We start from the raw sequence: 20,366 nt of genomic DNA on the forward strand, positions 1-20,366 counted from the left end.
GTGTCTCGGGGCTTGCTCCTCACACCATAGGGTGTGAGTGACACACAAACGGTTAACAGAGCCTATGGCTTAGAAAGGAGGCTCGAGGAGTCTCAGCGCCCACCACTATCCATTCACTGCCGTTGCACCTGTAAACTCGCGTGTTCCCCAAGCATCACCTCCCCTTCCACCCCTACAAACATCTTCCTCCCTGTGATGAGCTCTCAGAGTCTGTGTTACCTTGGAGAATGACTTTCTTCCCAGCAGTCAGTTACCCAGCCCCAGGCTCCCTGACGCTGAGGGTCCTTGGCGCTCTCCTGGCCCCTCATTGTCTATTTCCCTGTGTTCTCTCCTGTGCTGACCGGCCCCTGGCAGCGAGGCGTCCACGAAATCCGAGAGATCAGACAGTTCCACTTCACGGGCTGGCCGGACCATGGGGTCCCCTACCACGCCACCGGGCTGCTGGGCTTTGTCCGGCAGGTGAAGTCCAAGAGCCCACCCAACGCAGGCCCTTTGGTGGTGCACTGCAGGTGAGTGGGGGCCGAGTGAGGGCAGTGGGTTCGAGCCCCCTTGGGGTGATGGAAATGTTTGGGAACTAGACAGAGGCAATGGTCGCACAGCATTGCAAGGGTGCCAGGCGCCACTGAGTTGTATACCTTCTGGTGGTCATTCCACGTTCTGTGAGTTTCACCCCAGCAAGGATCTAAGAGGAAGCAGCAGCGGGGGTCCCTTCTGCCCCCCCTTACTGAGCCCCCCTGTCCGTGCAGTGCTGGTGCGGGCAGGACCGGCTGTTTCATCGTCATTGACATCATGCTGGACATGGCCGAGCGGGAAGGGGTGGTGGACATCTACAACTGCGTGCGGGAGCTGCGGTCTCGGAGGGTGAACATGGTGCAGACCGAGGTACTGAACCCCCGTCCCCCCCTCCTCCCCCTGTCCTCCTCCCCACCCCGTCCACGCCCACCGCCAAGGCCCACGTCCCAGGGCCAAGGGGCGGGGGGAGAGAAGCCACGGTTCTGTTTTCAGAAACCCCCAGCAGAAAAGGCGAGGCACATGGCCATCCTTTCTTCCCGCCCTCCTCCTTCCTTCCTTTTCTTTCTTTTCTTATAAACACATGAAAAAGGCCAGGAGTCTGCCAGGTAACAGAATCTGCTCCCCAAGCCCAGCTTTCCCCTTGCTTCTGCGTCAAGGGTCCCCGTCGAGGCTCCGCTTTGAAGCCTTCAGGATTTCGATACCGTTTCTTTTTATTGTGTCTTTTAAACTAGCTGGTAACCAGAGCGAGACCACCCCTGAGAATAGGCAGGCATTTGCAGAGTGATTTTTAAGGGTAATCTCTGTGCATTTCCTTCTCTTTTGACTGTCCTTAAAAATTCTGTCCAGTGAGTGGCCTGGCATCGTGGGAATTTGCCCACTTTCTGGAAGCACTCTGGAACTTCTCTAAGTTAGAATTCAAGGTGTTTCAGGAACTTAAGTGTTTGAGAAAAAGTATTCCACCCTGCTCCTAGGAAATTAATGTTTTTACTAATGTGCGTGCATGTTAAGTCGCTTTAGTCGTGTCCAGCTGTGTGCGATCCCATGAACTATAGCCCACCAAGCTCCTCTGTCCATGGGATTCTCCAGGCAAGAATACTGAAGTCAGTGGCCATTCCCTTCTCCAGGGGACCTCCCTGACCCAGGGATCGAACCCACATCTCTAATGTCTCCTTCATTGACAGGCGGTTTCTCTACCACTAGTACCACCTGGGAAGCCCCAGTGTCTGAGTGGTTTCCATCAGTGTGTTGAAGCCTTCTGTACTGAGCCCCTGCTTACCTCTCCTCCTGCTGGCCTCCGCATATGGCCAATCACTAATGCCCTGCCCTTCCGTTGGAGGATGACAGGATTACTGGCCCTGAGACAGCCCCCTCTGAGCAGCCAGGTCCCCTCCCTGGCCTTCTCTCCAGAAGGAAGGCGTGCTCTGGGACGGGTGAACCATTGTTCTCTGGTCCGCGAGGGGCTACCTCCCCTCTTCCTCTGGTTCCTGGGAGTTACCTTGGTTTCTCTGCTTCCCCAGGAGCAGTACGTGTTCATCCACGATGCCATTCTGGAAGCCTGTCTCTGTGGGGACACCTCGGTGCCCGCTTCCCAGGTCAGGTCTCTCTACTATGACATGAACAAGCTGGACCCACAGACCAATTCGAGCCAGATCAAGGAGGAATTCCGGGTAGGTCATGCTAAAGGGATAAGGCTGTGACCTTGCTCCTAAGAAGAGCCTCAGAGTCGGCTCCAGAACCTTTGAGCCCATGCAGGGCTTCTCAGCCTCAGCACTGTTGATGCTGGGGGCTCAGTTGTCCGTGGCCGAGGGGCTGTCCTGTCGGGTGTTCAGTGGCATCCCTGGCCGCTGCCCACTGAATGCCTGAGCCCTGCCCCCTACACACCACCCTGACGGCCAGACCATGTGCTGATGTAGTTAGCGTCCCCACATCAAGACCCACTGGTCTGGCAGAGCCAGGCCCTCCCCACCCCTACCCCTGCTCAGGGAGCAGATGTCAGACCAACCCACAGTGTAACCCCGACAGCTAGACCAAGCCAGGCACATTCAGGGTGCTTGCTGGCAAGAGTGCACGCATTCTAAGTCATTCAGTCGTGTCTGACTCTTTAGGACCCCGTGGACTGTAGCCCAGCAGGCTCCTCTGTCCATGGGATTCTCCAGGCAAGGATACTGGAGTGGGTTGCCCTGCCTTCCTCCAGGGGATCTTCCCGGCCCAGGGATCAAACTCGCATCTGTTAGGTCTCCCGCATTCGCAGGCAGGTTCTTTACCACTAGTGCCCCCCGAGTGCCCTGTGCCATTTCTCATGCTCGCCTTGGGTCTGAATGCACCTGACTCCCCACCTAACTCCAGCCTGACCCCTGCCAATCTCTTCCTCCAAACCCCGGTGTCCAGTCCTAGCTGGACTCATTGGCACTTGATCTGGCATACGCACAGCAGTCCTTGTGTCTGCCCGTGCAGAGTCCTAAAGACTAAAGAGAAATAAAAATCTCATTGTGTAAGTGGGGTCCAGGGAGTGGGGAGTGGGGTCGTCAGCTCCAGGACACGGGGTCCCCTGAGGTCTGCACACGAGACGGGGTTCTCTTCCCGAGCGCGCCTGCTCTGTCCCCCAGACCCTGAACATGGTGACGCCTACCCTGCGCGTGGAAGACTGCAGCATTGCACTCCTGCCGCGTAACCACGAGAAGAACCGCTGCATGGACATCCTGCCGCCTGACCGCTGCCTGCCCTTCCTCATCACCATCGACGGCGAGAGCAGCAACTACATCAACGCGGCCCTCATGGACGTGAGCCCCCCAACCCCCGCACCCCCTCCCTGGGCAGGGCACGGCAGGATGTTCCTCTGGGGGCAGCACCTGGGTCCTCTCCCTGGTTTCCTTTAAAGCTGTGAACTGTGTTTTCAGCGAAGTGCACTTCTGCCTCCGTATCTGCTTCTGTGTCGGGACCGACGTCCTTGGTCTCTGGGAGACCCCGGTCCAGGAGGACTGATAAATGAGGGGTGTGTCGGCGGCGCTCTGAGCACTTCAGTTTTTTAACCTGCTGGCCAGAGAGCAAGAGACAGCTATTAAGTCAGGAAGGCAGTGAAGTGGGATAATATGGTTTGCAGCATTATTTTAGTTCCCATTCCTCCTAATTTAGGCAGTAATTAACATGGGGGAGAAATTGCCTGTCAGCACAGATAGTACACAACCCATTACCTCCTGTCAGTCTATTTACTTCTAACTGAATGAGCATTTGCTATTCAATTGATGGGAAAAGTGAATGGGGATTTTCAGTGCTAATGCAGAAATTTTAATTCTATTGGTGTGATATTGGTAAAAAGGTATTTAAGCTTGTCTGACGCTCTGCAGAGCTGTCAAAAGCGTGTGTGTCCTTGGATGGCAGGAATAAGTAACACCATCTCACACATTTAAACAATAAGTGCACAGATTTTAGGAGAAACAGAACTATCTTAATCATGCATATTTTTTTTCTAATTTTATTTTATTTTTAAACTTTACATAATTGTATTAGTTTTGCCAAATATCAAAATGAATCTTTTAAAGTTAAGTTTTCTCCATTAAATTAGTTATGTGTAGAGTCGACATTGCCTTTCTACCAGAAATACCAAACAAATTGTAGGAGGTACTTATTAAGTTTTCTGAGTATCAAAGTGAGGTGACTTTAGCATTGTTTTTCTGCAGATGAGTCTATTTTTGGCCTGTTTTGGCATGGACCATGGTGATGGAATTCACCAGTTGTTAAATATGTTCAGTGTTTTGTGTCACAAGCTCCCATGTGTACAAAATAACTTTGCTCCCTCCTGTCGCGTTCTCCCGGGTCCATTTGGATCTCTCTTGTTTGCGTCTGCAGAGCTATAAACAGCCCTCGGCTTTCATAGTCACCCAGCATCCTCTGCCAAACACGGTGAAAGACTTCTGGAGGCTGGTCCTGGATTATCACTGCACGTCTGTGGTGATGCTAAACGACGTGGACCCTGCCCAGGTGAGATGCATGGACTGCGGCTGCCAGAGCCCGGCCCACAGTCCGGTCTGTGTTTTCTGTGTTTGCACATCGAGAATGCAGTCCCCTGGCAGCAGGTTACAAACCCCAGGTGAGAACAGGGAGCCAAAGATGCCTGTGTTACAAACCAGACGGGGGACTTCCCTGGCAGTCCAGTGGTTAAGACTGCACCTTCCAATGCAGGGGCTGTGGGTTCGATCCCTGGTCGGGGAGCTCAGATCCCACATGACTTATGATGAAAAAAAAAACAAAATACAGAAGCAATGTTGTAAAAAAAAAAAGAACTCAGTGAAGAGTTTAAAAATAGTCTGCACACACACACAAAAAAAAAAAACTTTACAAAAAATAATAAAAACCAGGTGTAATTAGGGATGGCAGCAGAAAATAGTCTGAGACCAAAAAGATGGACTGAACTCAGAGACAGTGTGAGTGACGGGGAAACAGAGGGTCATAATCTGGGCTGTTCTCGAAGGATGGAAATGCTGACTGGAGAGAGATGCAGGGTAACAGGCAGTCAGGACTGACCCGGGGGCTGAAGGACATAAAGCAAGCCGACCAGAGACGATGAGAAAGGCCGTCAACCTCTAACACAGCCCCGGATCCGGGTTGGGAGTGTCTCCGAGCCTCCTGGCATGGCCCACCTGGAGCCCACAGGTGGCAGTCAGCCTAGCAGGGTGAAAAGAGTGGAGACTTTTTCACATCTAAGGGATAGCAATTACTTTTGTCAACTCTTTGGTAAAGATATATTAAAGAGAAATGAAACTGAGACTGGAAGATAAGGAAAACTGAGAATGATGAACGTGATTTGTTCGTAGCTCCTCTTCTTATACAAAGAGAGATAGAACTGGGCGGTGGTGACTCAGTATTAGTAATGGGGTTAGAAGGATTTTCCTAAAGGGAATTGTCAGGCCAGAGTGAGCCCAGGGGCCCTGGGAGCTGGATTTATCACTTTAGAGCCCAGCTATTCTAGTCACGGGCTGACCTACCGTGACAGAGGCCCTTGTGGGAAGTTTGAACTTGGTGTGTTGTAAGAATAAACTTGTTCTGGAACAGAATTAATTTTCTGTTTCACAGAGACAAATAAAAAAAAAAAATGAAAGTCTGACATATTGCAGCAGCCAAAGTGGACAAAAATTTTCCTTCCTAAAATCCACTTTATTGTCATCAATCTGCCAAAAATGCCATGGACCTTCACTTCAGTCCTGTAATGCTTTTCATTGCATTTGAAGCAATGCATTGTCTCGTTAAGGCTATAGCCCAAAAGCTAGTTAATGAAATAATAATGATCGTGCTTGTCCTCATCTAGTCCTTTTTACTGAAGAAGCTTAAATATTTCAGTAGTCTCCCTTGGTGATCCTCTCCTCTCCAAAGAATGGGTGGCAACCATTTATAAAAGCAAGCAGACACCACAGCTGGGGACCCTCCATGACACAACCAGAAATAGGACAGAGGGTTCTGGTTTCTAACTCACAATGCCATGCATGCGGCTCCACTCATTCAGGGTTGCTTAGTCACAGACAGAGGATAAGCGAGTGTTCCCTCTTCAGAATCATTTTTTTCCCCTAATGTGAATACTGAAATGCAGTGATAGACTGTTTTTGTTTTGGTTTTTTTTTTCCGTATGAGTGAACCAGACATCAGTGGTTTACACACGTTCTTTCTGGACGACACTGTTGAATTCTAAAGCATGTTAGTCACTCAGCCTTGAACTCAGATAGTAAAGAATCTGCCTGCAATGCAGGAGACCTGGGCTCGATCCCTGGGTCGGGAATATCCCCTGGAGGAGGGACTGGCTACTCATTCCAGTGTCCTTGCCTGGAGAATCCCATGGACAGAGGAGCCCGGCAGCTACAGTCCATGGGGTCGCAAAATATTGGACATGACTAAGCAACTAACACTTGAATTCTAAAGTCGCATCCTAACCTACAGTTGTCTGGGCTCTTACCGAGCCTTGGCTGCCCTGGTGGGAGAGACCAAGGTTCCCATCCCGCTCAGCAGATGGAGCTGGTGCTGGTTTGGAGAAAGGATGCTCTTGGGATTCAGCCTTTTAGAGAGCACTAAACGGAGCATTTGAACCGAAAGTCTCTGCAATCGCGCAAGAATAGCACTCAGCTGCTTTAAGTATTTATAGGCCCAGTTCATGGATGTGTTATGCACTATTTAAGCCATTTTCCGCACGGTTTCCTTGGGCAGGATGCAGAATGCCATAATCCAGGGGCCCGCGCCAGCCGGGCCGTTCGTGTTTCTCTGGTGAAAGTGACGAGCTTTAGATTGAGGGCTGAATTGGGAGGACAAACAGAAAGTAAGGCTGGCTCCGTCAGGAGAGAATGGGCAGGACGGTTCAGATGTGCATGCTAGGGCTTCTCTCCCCAACTCAGCTTCCCATCATATGCCTGTTAATTTTAACATGGGTACCCTGGGGGTCAAAGAGAAAATAAACTTCAGCGAGCTGTCTTTTGACAAGGCAGTTTTATAACTTGTCACCGGGAAGCTCTGGTGAGGAAGGAAAAGTTTCGTGGAAGCATGCATGCATGCCTGCAGAGCTTTAGAACAGATTTGTGATAACAGACAGGGGTTTTTTCTCACCTGTCTCCCAAGTTCAGTGTTGCTGCAGGGCAGTGGCAGTGACATCTGCCATCGTGCTTGGCACCCTGCCTGCCACACTCATCAGCTGCGCCACGTTTCAGCAGAACTCCTGGTTCCCCAGTGTCACTAATACCTGGAGTGTGAGACGCTAGGAAATTGAGTTTTTAATTGAAGCCCAAAGCGGTTACTCATTCCGCCGTGTTTTCTAGGTCTGAGCTGGGAGGGTTTGGACCAGAGCATGAGAAAATGCAACCCAACACTGTTATCAGTATTTTGTCACTAAACAGCCCTGTTCTCAAAGTGATTACATACTACTAGGTGGGCCCAGATGGAAGGCTGGAGACTCGGGTGTCAAGTGGGTCATCTCAAATGTCTTTACTTTTGTAACGGCAGCTCAGGGCATCTCCCCAGGGCTGGAAAAGAATGCCTTTCAGCAGCAAAAGAGATCTTACAGCGATGGTATTCAGGAGGCCCACATGACCTCCTTGGGAGGCAGAATTCCTCGTGGCTTAGTGATGCTTTCACAGAAAATAGAGAAAAAAGTACTAGATGGACAGGGAGAATTAACGGCTCAGCCAACAAGAAAGTCAACCGGTCGACTGGGGGGAAGGAAAAGAGAAAGGAAATGAAGTGAATGAGGGGTGTTGGGGCCTGATGCTGGTGGTGACCTTATCCAGACGTGAGCAGTAAATGTATTCGGACCATTAACCTCGCGTTTCTGCGTTTTGAATCCAGTTGTGTCCACAGTACTGGCCAGAGAATGGAGTCCACCGACACGGCCCCATCCAGGTGGAGTTTGTTTCTGCTGACCTGGAAGAAGACATCATCAGTAGGATATTCCGAATCTACAACGCAGCGCGAGTAAGATCCGCAACCACCATGGCTGGTGTTGCGGTTTCATTATTTTCTCATCCATTGACTGGGTAGATGGTCTGGGTCAGTCAGTGTTCTGGGAGCCTGAAGGCCCATCTAGGAGTCTGTGAACAAAACAACGTTCCCTGACCCTGTGGAGCTTACGTTCTAAAGGGAGGAGACAGGAGAGGATGGACACAAAGATTGCCTGCTAGATTTGCTAGAAGGTACTGTGTGCTGTAGGAGAAAAATGGGAAAGCAGAAGGTGCCAGGCCTAGACAAGAGTGTGAGCAGAGGGGCCGTATGAATGCAGCCTGGCGGGCGTGAGGGGCAGCCACATGCTCTCGTGCAGTTGGCTTTAGGGGCAGAAATGACAGTCAGTGCAAAGGCCCTGAGGTGGGGGGATTGTCTGGTGAGTCCCATAACAGCAAGGTGGCTGATGTGTCCGCAGCCCACGAGGAGAAGGCGGGAGTAGCTGCTGGGGCCGAGGTTGGGGTCCAGGGGGCAGAGGTCACTTAGGGCCCTGCAGGCCACCACCAGGATCGGGGCTTCTGCGCTGAAGGAAAGGAGGTGCCATCACAGGGTCCCGAGTGAAAGAGTCTTGTGCTCTAATCTAGCTTTTAGAAGGCACGCTCTGGCGTCTGTGCTGAGGACAGTGAGAGAGCGGGTCGGGAGGCTGTTGTAATAATCCAGGTGGGAAACGACAAGGGTAGGCACAGTGGCAGTGGCCGGGGGAGGTGGAGGGACTCGGATACATTCTGGCCTCAGAGCCAGTAGGATAGGATGGGCTGATCGGTTGGATCCCAGGGACTCACGAGCAGCTCTCAGCGTGTTGGTCTTGAGAACTGGATGGAACAGACATTAACCAGGTTAGGGAAAGCTGTGCAGGTAAGATTGTTAGGGGTCGGAGCACGCATGGACAGAAGGCAGGTCAGCTGGGTACATGCTGGGTTTGAAGTGACTGTTTGATGCCTGCATTGGAATATTGTGGAGACCTTGGAATCTGTGAGGGTGAAATTCAGGAGCAAGGTCTGGAGACCCAGATTGAGGACTCACTGGAATAGTTAAAGCCATGAGACTGAATGAAACCTTCAAGAGAGAAGTGGAGAAGAGAAAGGGACCCAAGGACTGAGCCTGGGGCCTGCATCAGCAAGAGTCTAACAGGAAGGGAGGCCAAGAGCTGTGGGGTTTGGTGGGGGTACAGCCAGGAAGGAAATAAGAGTGATCCCCTGTGTCGGGTTTTACCGGCAGCCACAAAAGATTTAGCCCAAGAGAGTCAGACTAAAATCATGTGGCCTGGTTATTTCTTGACTCCTAAAATTCTATTTAAATCCTCCTGCCAGTGCAGGAGACTCAGGAGACACAGACACAGGTTCTGTTCAATCCCTGGGTCGGGAAGATGCCCTGGAGGAGGGCATGGCAACCCACTCCAATCTTCTTGCCTGGAGAATCCCATGGACAGAGGAACCGGGCAGGCTTTAGTCCATGGGGTTGCATAATTGGATACGACTGAGCAACTGAGCACATACACATAATTCTATTTAATTACGGTGAAAGATCAACTATTGATATCTTAGCAAGAGTCATGCCAGTGAGCAGAACCGTGTTATACTCCCAGGACACAGGGTGTCATCTGTAACACTCTGAACTCACAGACATTGCCAGATCACAATTTATCCTTTACCTTTAGTTTACTTGTAATTAAAGTCCGGCCTATTTACCACTCTCAGCCCAGTGTGGTCAGTGCTCAGGTCGTGTGCTGTTTTTCACACGGCGTTTGCAAAGCTGTGAGCATTCCACTTCGCTTCTGTCTGCCCTCCCATTGGAAACACCTGGTGTTTTATATCAGCTCGCGATTCAGACTCCTAACTCCTTGGGCCATAGATGGTCCATTCGTTAACTACAGGCAGGCCCTCCTTCCCTCGGGCCCACTGGCATGAGGAGGTGGGGTCAGCGCGCTGGAGCTTGGCCCTGAGAGTAACGCCTGCTTTTTTTCTCTCCGCTCCCCTCCGATCACCTGGCCCTCTGCAGCCCCAGGACGGGTACCGGATGGTGCAGCAGTTCCAGTTCCTGGGCTGGCCGATGTACAGGGACACGCCGGTGTCCAAGCGCTCCTTCCTGAAGCTCATCCGCCAGGTGGACAAGTGGCAGGAGGAGTACAACGGCGGGGAGGGACGCACGGTCGTGCACTGCCTGTGAGTACACACGTCCACCAGACAGACACCAGCCCCAACGCCTTGGCTCACTGCCTCTTGTTCATTATAGGGGAGAAGAAGTAAGCAGATCTGGGCGACAGCTTAGTTTGCAGAAAACAAGCACATGCGCATTTTACCTTTGGAGGGAATGTCGCTGCTATAAATTGAGCCCCAACCTTGTGACTGGAAGCCGCTGCCTCCGGAAAAAAATACCTGGGTGGGTTCAGTGAGCTCCTTCCAGCTCTTGAGAGCACGTTGTTAAGCTTCGGGGAATTTTCTGAGCTGATTGTGAAACTGTTGGTAACCTGAAATCCTCAGCGGCAGACATGTTTATGTCACGGACGTCAGCAAATGCCACAGTCAAGGGCCCCTCCCCGTTACGGCAGAACTGGTTTACCAGCGCACTCATTGGTGATTCTGTTGGATTTCATGACAGAGGTTTCAAAGGAACTGTTTCCTTCTTCTTTGTGTCTTTAAGAGAGTTTTGTTTTGTTTTGTTTGCCTGGGGACAGATATATATTGGGAAGATTTGGTTACAGCCAGGGTCTGCAGACTGGTCTCCAGACCAGCAATTTTAACAAGTGCTAAAATGGGAGATCCTTGGCTGCAGAATAATGGTTCCCAACCTTGGCTGCACATCTGGGGAGCTTTAAAAAACAAACAAACAAACAAACAATGCCCAGGCCACAGCAAAACAATTAAATCCAGATCTCTGGGGGTGGGAAGACTGGGCAACAGTGCTTTTTTTAACTCCCGGATTATTTCAGCACGAGGCCGAGGTTGCGAGCCTTGGCTTGAGTCTGCGTGCTTTTCAAAGCACTTTCACCTGCATCTTCTCATGGGCGAGGAGAGGAGCTAATCAACCGGCTGGAGGTGGCTTAATGGGCAGCGATTAGAAAGCCTGGCAGTCTGGGGAGATGGGGAGAGAGTCTGTGGACACTGAGTATGAGCTTCCTTCTCTTTTCAGTGGAGCGTTGTTAACAAGCTCCCAGGGAGCTCTCTCCCAAATTGAAGGGAAGACAAAGCTCTGCTCCGGGGACACCGACCCTGGTTACAGCAACCAGCATGGCCGAGGGCTCGTTACTCTCTGCTCGCTGCCGTATCTTGTGAGATGCCCCACCCTCAGCCCCCACCCCGGGTCTGGGAACCCAGGACTCTGCCACCTCTCAGCACCGAATGTGGCAAGAAACCGCTGTCCCCTCAGAAACAGTCTTATGAAGCAACCAACACTGGCCCTTCATCAGAAGTCCCCCAACTCCTCCCTTCCACCTTCCCCTTCTTTCTCAGGGACCCAGTTCATTAAAATCATCTCCACCGGGAAAACGTCCAGAAGGATCAATGAACTGCTCCCATCCCCGTTTTTATTCCTCTACTTGCAGACTTAACTTCTGATCAGAATAAGATCAGAGGGTCACCTGTGTGAGGTGATACAGCCCTGGCGAGGATAATCGACATTTTAGTGAGAGCTTGTATTCGATCGGTTAGGTTTTCTTGGGGATGCAAAAACAGTTTGCAGTTACCAATTTCTGCATCAGGAGCCTGCTAGCCTCTGGAACTAGGAACATCACACTTCTAGAAGCTTCCTGACCAGGGCCAGCCCTGGGACCCAAATGGCTGCATCCCACATGTATTAAGTTCACCTTAAAAAATGCATTCCGGTATACAGTAGGTGCAGACAAATACTGTTTGATTCCACTTATACAAGGTGTACCTAGAAGAGTCAGACTCATAGAGTCAGAAAGTATTAGTCCCTCGGTAGGTGCCAGAGGTCGAGGGTGGGGTTGAATGGGGAGCTAGCATTTAATGGGGACAGAGTTTCAGTTTAGGAAGGTGAAAGTTTTCAGGCTATGGACGATGGTGAGTTGTACGTTGTGAAGGTACTTAGTGCCACAGAACTGCAAAGTTAAATACGGTTAAAATAGTATGTTTTATGTCATGTGACTTTTACCACAATAAAAAAAAACTTTTTTTTAATCATAACAGGAAAAAAGGAGGGGGCTACATCCCAGTAGTGGGAGATCTGAGGCCCCAGGAGGGGTTTGCGGGGAAAATTCAAAGACCCATTAAGTCACTGCACCTCGTAGACCACCCTGTAGACACTCTCCCAAGGCACAGCTATGACCCCAGACTGAACAGTTCCACCCCCTGCCCACGGGATACCTAAGACAGTGGCTGTTCTCTCACCCAGTGGACACTGCGGGCACCTGCTGCTTCTGCCCTCCTGCCAGCCGAGCCCCCGGCACCTTCTCCTGCTGAGAGATCCTGGACTTCTCCCTGGGAACCATCCTCCCCACAACTCTGAAGTCCCAGCTGTTGCCATGGGGCTGCCATTTACTCTCTCCATATCACGGGGGCAGGGCGTGAGACCCAGGCTGGGGTCAATGCTGACTGTTGTCAAGATTTTAAAATCTTAATCTTAGGTTTTTTAGTTGTAGGAACAGAGTTAGGTTAAATCGGTATCCTTCAGTTCAGGCCAGGAGACGTTGCCTTGACCCACAGGCAACCTGCTGTCCACCCCACCACCTCCGAGATGAGACCTTCTTCCTATTCAGTATAGCGCAGTGCCACCTACTGGCCATGGGCAGAGTATCCATTCCCGGGACGCCCTTCAGGGCTGTGAACTGGATGGTTCACAGAAAGCAAGCAGGGAATTCTTTGTCTTTATACATGTCTTCCAGCTGATAAAACTAGTCAGAATGGGTAGAATTAAGGTCTCATGCTTTTTCAACCCTTGATGAAAGTAATGGATGTAGACAGTGGTCATCGACAGCTGCTGAAAGCATTAGATGAAAAGCCAATGGAGGAGAAACACTGAGGTGTCAATGCAGAGAGAGATAAGAAACTGAAGAGCAGAAGAGAAAATTCAGGAACAACCACACCTCGGGGTCCCCTGACTCACAGCAGGGTCCCACAGCAGCACACCACCTGCAGGGCAGTGATCTCCCTTCTCACGCTACCCAGAGAGCATCTCTAGTGCATGCTGTCTTCGTGCAGACCTGCAAAGGAAGACAACAGAGCTTCTACAGAAAATCTTCACCTGAAGGAGTAATCAGAGATGAGTTACGCAGGACACAGAACAGCGGCCATAAAGGAAGACATTGGTAAATTGGGTCGTTAAAGCTGAGCACTCCCGTTCATCCAAGGAGCGTGGAAGCACAAGACGGGACACTGACATTTGCTCTCCATACATCTGACAAAGAATTCCTAGCCAGCATGCCAAAGAACTGCTGAATTCGACAAGAAAAGGACAGACAATCCAACTGTTGGGCAAAATGCTTGATGAGAACTTCATTTTTTCAAAAAAGAATATCCAAATAGCCAATAAGCATAGAAAAGGCATCATTAGTTTTCAGGAGAATATGCATTAAAATACAGCAAAATTGGGTGCCCCTACATTCTCACCAGAATGTCTAAAATTTAAACAAATAAATGGTTCTAAGTGTTGGGAGACTGTGGAGTAACTGGACTCCCAAACACTGTTGGAACAAAGTAAGCACGTACAACCATTTTGGAACCATTTAAATAGCATATGTGTGTGCATGCGTGCATGCTAAGTCGCTTCAGTCGTGTCCAGCTCTTTGTAACCCTGTGGACTGTAGCCCACCAAGCTCCTCTGTCCATGGGATTCTCCAGGCAAGAATACTGGAGTGGGTGGCCATGCCCTCCTCCAGGGGATCTTCCCAACCCAGGCATCAAACCCATGTCTCTGTCTCCTGCATTGGCAGATGGATTCTTTACCACTAGCGCCACCTGGGAAGCCCTTTAACAACATTTACCAAAGCTAAATATAAATATATCCTCTGAGCTCTTCTGCTGTGAGGTCTGTGACTGCAAAAATGACTCATAAATGCAATAGGAGACGTGCTTATAGCAAACATACTCATAATATGGAAAACTGCAAACAGCCCAAACATTCGTCAGCTCCTAGATAAAGAAATTATGCAGTAGTACATGCACTCAATGGAATTATTCTCAGCAACATAAGAAGAAAAGGCTTCCCTGGTGGCTCAGATGGTAAAGAACTGCCTGCAATGCAGGAGACCCAGGCTCAATCCCCGCGTCCAGAAGATCCCCTGGAGAAGGGAACAGCTACCCACTCCAGTATTCTTGCCTGGAGAATTCCATGGACAGAGGAACCTGGCGGGCTGCAGTCCATGGGGGTCCCAAAGAGTTGGACACGACTGAGCGACTAACGCACACAATGTAGGAGGGCAAACTGCTGATACAACGTGGGTGCTTCCCACACAGTTAATGTTAAACAAAATAAGCCAGACTCAGAGAGTACATGCTGTATGATTCCATGTGTACAGAATTCAAAAACAGACAAAAGAAACTAATGATGCCAGACCTGAGAACAGAGATTATCTTGAAGGTGTTGGTGGTTTTGGTGAGGAAGGAATACTGGGGAGAGGGGATCCAGGGGGCTGATCGTGGTCAGTATCTTGATCCAAATGGTAGTTAATGGTATATGCATTTGCAAAAGTTAACTGCGATCTATACTTAACCACTTGTGGGCTTAATTGTAGGTATCTTATACTTTATTTAAGAAACTGATTTGGAACTTAAGCATGGAATGATCAAGCTGGCATTGGAACACAGTGATCAATCTTAAAATCACAAGACAAGGTGATGTCCTATGCCTGCTTCCTAATGAAAGTTCACTTATAAAGTATATTTATCCAGAAAGAAAAAAATCCTGAATTTCTTATGAAACTCTGGAGCTAAATCCCAATTAACAGAAAGCACAGGATTAGAGATTGGTGAATGTGGGGCTGTCTGCAGGGAAAATGACCCCATTTCCTCAACAAATAAATTGCCAAGAGGAAACAATGAGAGAGCAAAAAGAACCCACAGATTAAAATAAACTTGCAAGACTTGTCAACCGAATGCAGTGTGGACTTTGCTTGGATGAGGATTTGAAAAAGTCAACCGTAAAAAAAAGTCTAAACAACCTGGGAAATGTGGACAGTACCTAGAAATTTGATTCTGTTAAACTGTAGTGTTTATTTTAGGTGTAATAACAATGGTATTGTGTTTATTAAAAAAAAAAAAAAGTCCTTTGCATCCTTGGAAAAGTGGTTGATTCCAGAGCTGGTACAAGGGAGAAGTTACAGGACCAGTTAGAAAATCTCATGGTTCTAGAAAGTAAGGACGTGCTTGAAAAAGGTTGGAGGAACCAGCCTGATGGAGCTCCTAATGGCCAAAGCCAGAACAATTTCAGCAACAAAATAAACATGGATACTATTTTAGCTCAAAGAAATGATATGTATAAGTCTAAAGTGACATAAATAATAGAAATAAATAAGCAAATAAAATTTCAAACAGTGCCTGAGAGTTCTCTCTTTAGAGCAGGATGTAGAAGGAAAGAGTGATGTGGACACCAATTAGACAGGTGTCAGAGACGTCACTTTGCTGACAAAGGTCCGTAGAGACAAAGCTGTGGTCTTTCCAGGAGTCATGTATGGATATGAGCGTTGGACCATAAAGAAGGCTAAGCGCCGAAGAATTGATGCTTTCAAACTGTGGTGCTGGAGAAGACTCTTGAGAGTCCCTTAGACAGCAAGAAGATCAAACCTAAAGGAAATCAACCTTGACTATTCATTGGAAGGACTGATGGGGAAGCTGAAGCTCCAGTACTTTGGCCATCTGATGTGAAAAGCCGACTCATTAGAAAAGATCCTGATTCTGAGAAAGAATGAAGGCAGGAAGAGAAAGGGACAAGAGGATGAGATGGTTGGATGACATTACTGGCTCACTGGATGTGAGTTTGAGCAAATTCAGGGAGATGGTGAAGGACAAGGAAGCCTGACGTGCTGCAGTTCGTGGGACTGAAAAGAGTCGGACACGATTTAATGACTGAAGAACAAGCAGCGCAGTGAACACTGTTGCAGACTGGATCCCTAAATGGGCATGAATAACAGCAGATGAAGCTTTGAGGAGAACAAGATAGTTACATAATCCCAGTGTATTTTTCCCAAGATACTTATTAACTACAAAGAGAAGCATCATGAGTACATGGTGAAAAAATCTGCCAGACATCCACCATCTTAATAAGCAACCAAGGCCAGCATCGCCAGCAACAAGACAGTCAACACCATGAACCTTCGAAGGAGGCGACAGCCTTTCCATGGTTTTCTTACCAAAGTGCATAACCTCATGTTCAATGATAAGAAAGCATCAGAGGAATCAAAATGAAGGTACTTTCTACAATTTGTATTTTGTGATGACTTCTCAAATCGTGGATGGGGGACCATGGCTCTTTTCTGCATCTCATTCTGTATTCCATATTCTGCAAAACAACTGACCAGTCATCTTTCAAAGTGTCAAGGTCAAAAAAGACAAGGGAACACTGAGGACGCAGCTCATAGGAAACACTAAATGCTAGGTGGGTCCTGGACTGAATCCTGGACCAGAAGAAAGGACGGTTGTAGAAAAACTGGACACCCTGACCAAGGTCTGTAATTTAGCCAATAGCATTATACCAGCAGTAACTTCCTGGTTTTAACCGTTTGCTACAGTTATGTAAGACCTTCACATCAGGGAAGGTGGGCATACAGAGAACTCTCTGTGCTATTTTACAGTGATTCTGTACAATTAAAATTAATCCAAAATAGAAAGTTTTGTTTTGAAAGAGCCCTTATGAAGCCGTTTATCTCAAATTGGGACTGGAACCCAGCCAAAATCCACGGTCTTCTGACTGAGATCACAGACCGAGTTTCAGGACCTAATGAAACTCAGGTTTTCAGGTTTCATTTCTCATCGCAGAAAGTATTCCGTGAGAGACAAAGTGATAGGTAGGAAGTGTATTTATTCAGAGAGAAACACGCTCCACAGACAGAGTGTGGGCCATAGCAGCAGCGAGTGTGGCAGTCTCAAACTATGGTTGTGATTACCTTTTAAGGGATGGGTACTTTCCTAGGCTAGTGAGTGGGAGAATTATTCCAACTATTTGGAGAAGGGGCGGGGATTTCCAGGGATTGGGCCATCGCCCACTTTTTGGTCTTTGATTGTCCACTTTGGAACTGCCATGGCACCTCTGGGTGTCATTTAGCTTGCTGATGTTTTGCATTGAGCTTGAACTGAGGATCAAGGTTTAGTCAAGTTGACTTGTCTGCCTTCTAGTACCCATTTGGATCGAATCAGTTTATGCTGTGTTCTCTAGCTGTGTCATTCTTTCCAAGGTTGTGTGCTGCCCTCTTCCCTCCTGTTTCATTTATATTTTAGAGACAAAGCATGAAATGCTAATAGATTGTCTGAGGCCAAATCCATCTTTGAGCATAACCCACACCCATCCCAGTTTTCCTGCAGACACTGCATGAGAGTTTGTATATTGAAAATTTTCCTGCGGGTCTTAGGCAGCCGTGGGGGCAGAGGTGGAGCTGAGAGAGCAGGCCAGGTTCCCATCACCTCTGGTCAGGTGATCTGTGGGCTCTGGGCTCTGGGCTCTGTTTGCATCAGGTAGAGGGACTTGCTCGGGTGAAGCATCCCGGCCAGGAGGGCTTGGGCAGCAGATGTGACCAGGTGGTGTGAGCCATGTGCTGTGATGGTGACCCAGACCCACCACCTGCCTCTCCTCTTCCTACAGGAATGGGGGCGGCCGCAGTGGGACCTTCTGTGCCATCAGCATCGTCTGCGAGATGCTCCGGCACCAGCGAACGGTGGATGTCTTCCATGCCGTGAAGACACTGAGGAACAACAAGCCCAATATGGTGGACCTGCTGGTAGGCCCCGGTCCATCTATCGTCCCACTTGGAGTTGGGGGGGTGATGAGGAGCCATCCCTGGTTAGCTCAGTCTGATCCCTGGTGGGAGAGGCTCGTGCTCACGGTGCATTCGCTGTGCTTGTCCGAGTTTTTCTCCTTCCTTCTCCCTTCCTCTTGCCTTTTCACCAGTAGGCTTCTCTCAACACATCTGACACATAGAAATAGTTGAAACTCACAAGCGCACATTCTGATTAATTGCCATTCTCAGCAGCACCTTCCACATGGCTAAGCACTTCGTCTTCACAGAGAAGAAATAATCATAGCACATGAAATGCCAGATTTTCAAATTACAGATTTTATAAATAGCTTAATCACCTAATATTTATCAAAGCTGGGAATTGGAGTTTGACATCCGGACGATTGCATTTAATTACGGCGGGTATCTGAGGAGAGGATGAAAGAGGTGGAGAAACAAAGGACGAGGTGGAATGGTTTTCTTCGGGAATTTCGTGAAATCTCTTTATTGTGCAGAGCTGTTGAAATGCCGGCTGCTGTGACTCGAGAATAGGAGAACAGTTTAAAGGAGGAAGCTTTTCAATGAGGTTTTTGTATTTCTCTGTTAGTGGAGGAAGGATCTGAAGGAGACAGGGGGATTAATCCCAAGGTGGGGAGAGTGGCCTGGGATGGGGAGGGAAAGACAAGGTGGAGTCCCTGAGGAGCTTGGAAAGCTGCTATACATTGTAAATACCTTAACGGGACTAAAGAGGGAGTGGAGAGTCACGCTGAAGCTGAGGAAACAGCCATGGCCTCACCCATGATGGCCAGCTCCTGGGACCCACCCGAGCCCTGCTCAGCATCCAGGGCCATCTGCTTCCCCCACAGACGTGCTGGGTGCTTCGTGAGCTGTTCTAGTTTCCAGATGCATGTGCTGCCCTGGGAATTTAACAAACAGGAACCTCTTTGGCCAGGTGCAGACTCTCAAAACCATCAGCAATTACCATGTTGGCTTCTGCGAAAAAAGGGCTGTACCCCCCACACCACTACTCCCCACCCTCCCCTGGGTGGTTGTTGTTCAGTCACTAAGTTGTGTCCGACCCTTTGTGACCCCATGGACTGCAGCACGCCAGGCTTCCCTGTCCTTCACTATCTCCCAGAGTTTGTGCAAACTCATATCCGCTGAGTCGGTGATGCTATCTAACCATCTCATCCTCTGTTGCCCCCTTCTCCTCCTGCCCTCAATCTTTCTCAGCATCAGGGTCTTTTCCAATGAGTCGGCTCTCATCAGGTGGCCAATGTTTTGGAGCTTCAGCATCAGTCCTTCCAATGAATATTCAGGGTTGATTTCCTTTAGAGTTGACTGCTTTGATCTTCCTACAGTCCAAGGGACTCTAAAGTGTCTTCTTCAGCACCACAATTCAAAAGCATCAATTCTTCGGTGCTCAGCCTTCTTTATGGTCCAACTCTCACATCCATACATGACTACTGGAAAAAACCATAGCTTTGACTATATGGTCCTTTGTCAGCAAAGTGATATCTCTGCTTTTTAATATGGTATCTAGGTTTGTCATAGCTTTTCTTCCAAGGAGCAAGCATCTTTTAATTTCATGGCTGCAATCTCTGTCCATAGTGATTTTGGAGCCCAAGAAAATAGAATCTGTCACTGTTTCCATTTTTTCCCCCATCCTGCCCTGGGGATGTCCCTCAAACCTGCCTTCTACTCTCAGCTCTACTCATTCAAGTGAAGTGACCTCAGACAGATAACCTTGACATCGCCTTGGGCATGTCACTCTCCTGAGCCTGAGTTGTAACCAGGGATGATGTTGGTTTGTTGAGATCATCCCCTGTGACGACATGCATGAAAGTGTTTTGGAAGTGCCCCAGGTGAGAAAGCCCGTCCCTAAGACTGCAGGTGTCTACAGGGCACAGTGTGACCAGCAGCACACCTGATGCAGGTAAAAAAACACCAGGTGCAAGCGAGGAGGCTTCAGGAGCAGGAGCATGTGTACACGTGGCACTTACAAGTGCCTTTCACACAGTCCAGACTTCACGTGGATGGGCCAGGTGCTGTGCCCAGACTTCACTGGTCAGAGGACCGTCTCACTCCCCGGGTTGTTGTTCAGTCACTAAGTCATGTCCGATGCTTTGTGACCCCATGGACTGACTGCAGCACGCCAGGTTTCCCTGTCCTTCACTATCTCCCAGAGTTTGCTCAGACTCACGTCCATTGAGTTGGGGATGCCATCTAACCACTCCTCGGGACCCCCCTGAATTTTAGAGTTCCCCCACCCAGAATTCTCCATCTTCTGGGCTGAGGGCAGTTAGAGGGGGCCCGAGTTTAGGACAGATAAGCAGATTGGCAGAGGCTGGAAACAAATGCATAAATGAAACCATTCTGAGACATCATTTGGTATTTAATGCCCCGATTCAGGGACAGACATGTAGCTTCCAAACATTAGTTGGCATCTGAGTAAAGTGACCTTGACTTTTTAAAAAAAGTGTAATCCCCTTCTCACTGCAGCCTG

The 20,366-nt window shown here is 49.1% G+C and overlaps 1 protein-coding gene across 11 annotated transcripts in view; it reads left to right on the forward strand.

Annotated features, from left to right (window-relative positions):
- Positions 1-20,366, forward strand: part of PTPRM (protein tyrosine phosphatase, receptor type M) — a 666,940-nt gene that overhangs the window by 640,489 nt on the left and 6,085 nt on the right. For all 11 annotated transcript variants that reach the window (XM_027525884.1, XM_027525889.1, XM_027525885.1 and 8 more), the window contains 8 exons: positions 355-509; positions 747-882; positions 2,031-2,180; positions 3,120-3,293; positions 4,360-4,491; positions 7,831-7,956; positions 9,979-10,142; positions 17,728-17,863. In XM_027525884.1, coding sequence (XP_027381685.1) covers positions 355-509; positions 747-882; positions 2,031-2,180; positions 3,120-3,293; positions 4,360-4,491; positions 7,831-7,956; positions 9,979-10,142; positions 17,728-17,863 — 1,173 coding nt within the window. The remainder of the gene's footprint in view (positions 1-354; positions 510-746; positions 883-2,030; positions 2,181-3,119; positions 3,294-4,359; positions 4,492-7,830; positions 7,957-9,978; positions 10,143-17,727; positions 17,864-20,366) is intronic.

Source organism: Bos indicus x Bos taurus, chromosome 24, assembly GCF_003369695.1.
Source record: "Bos indicus x Bos taurus breed Angus x Brahman F1 hybrid chromosome 24, Bos_hybrid_MaternalHap_v2.0, whole genome shotgun sequence".
NCBI classification, from domain to species: domain Eukaryota; kingdom Metazoa; phylum Chordata; class Mammalia; order Artiodactyla; family Bovidae; genus Bos; species Bos indicus x Bos taurus.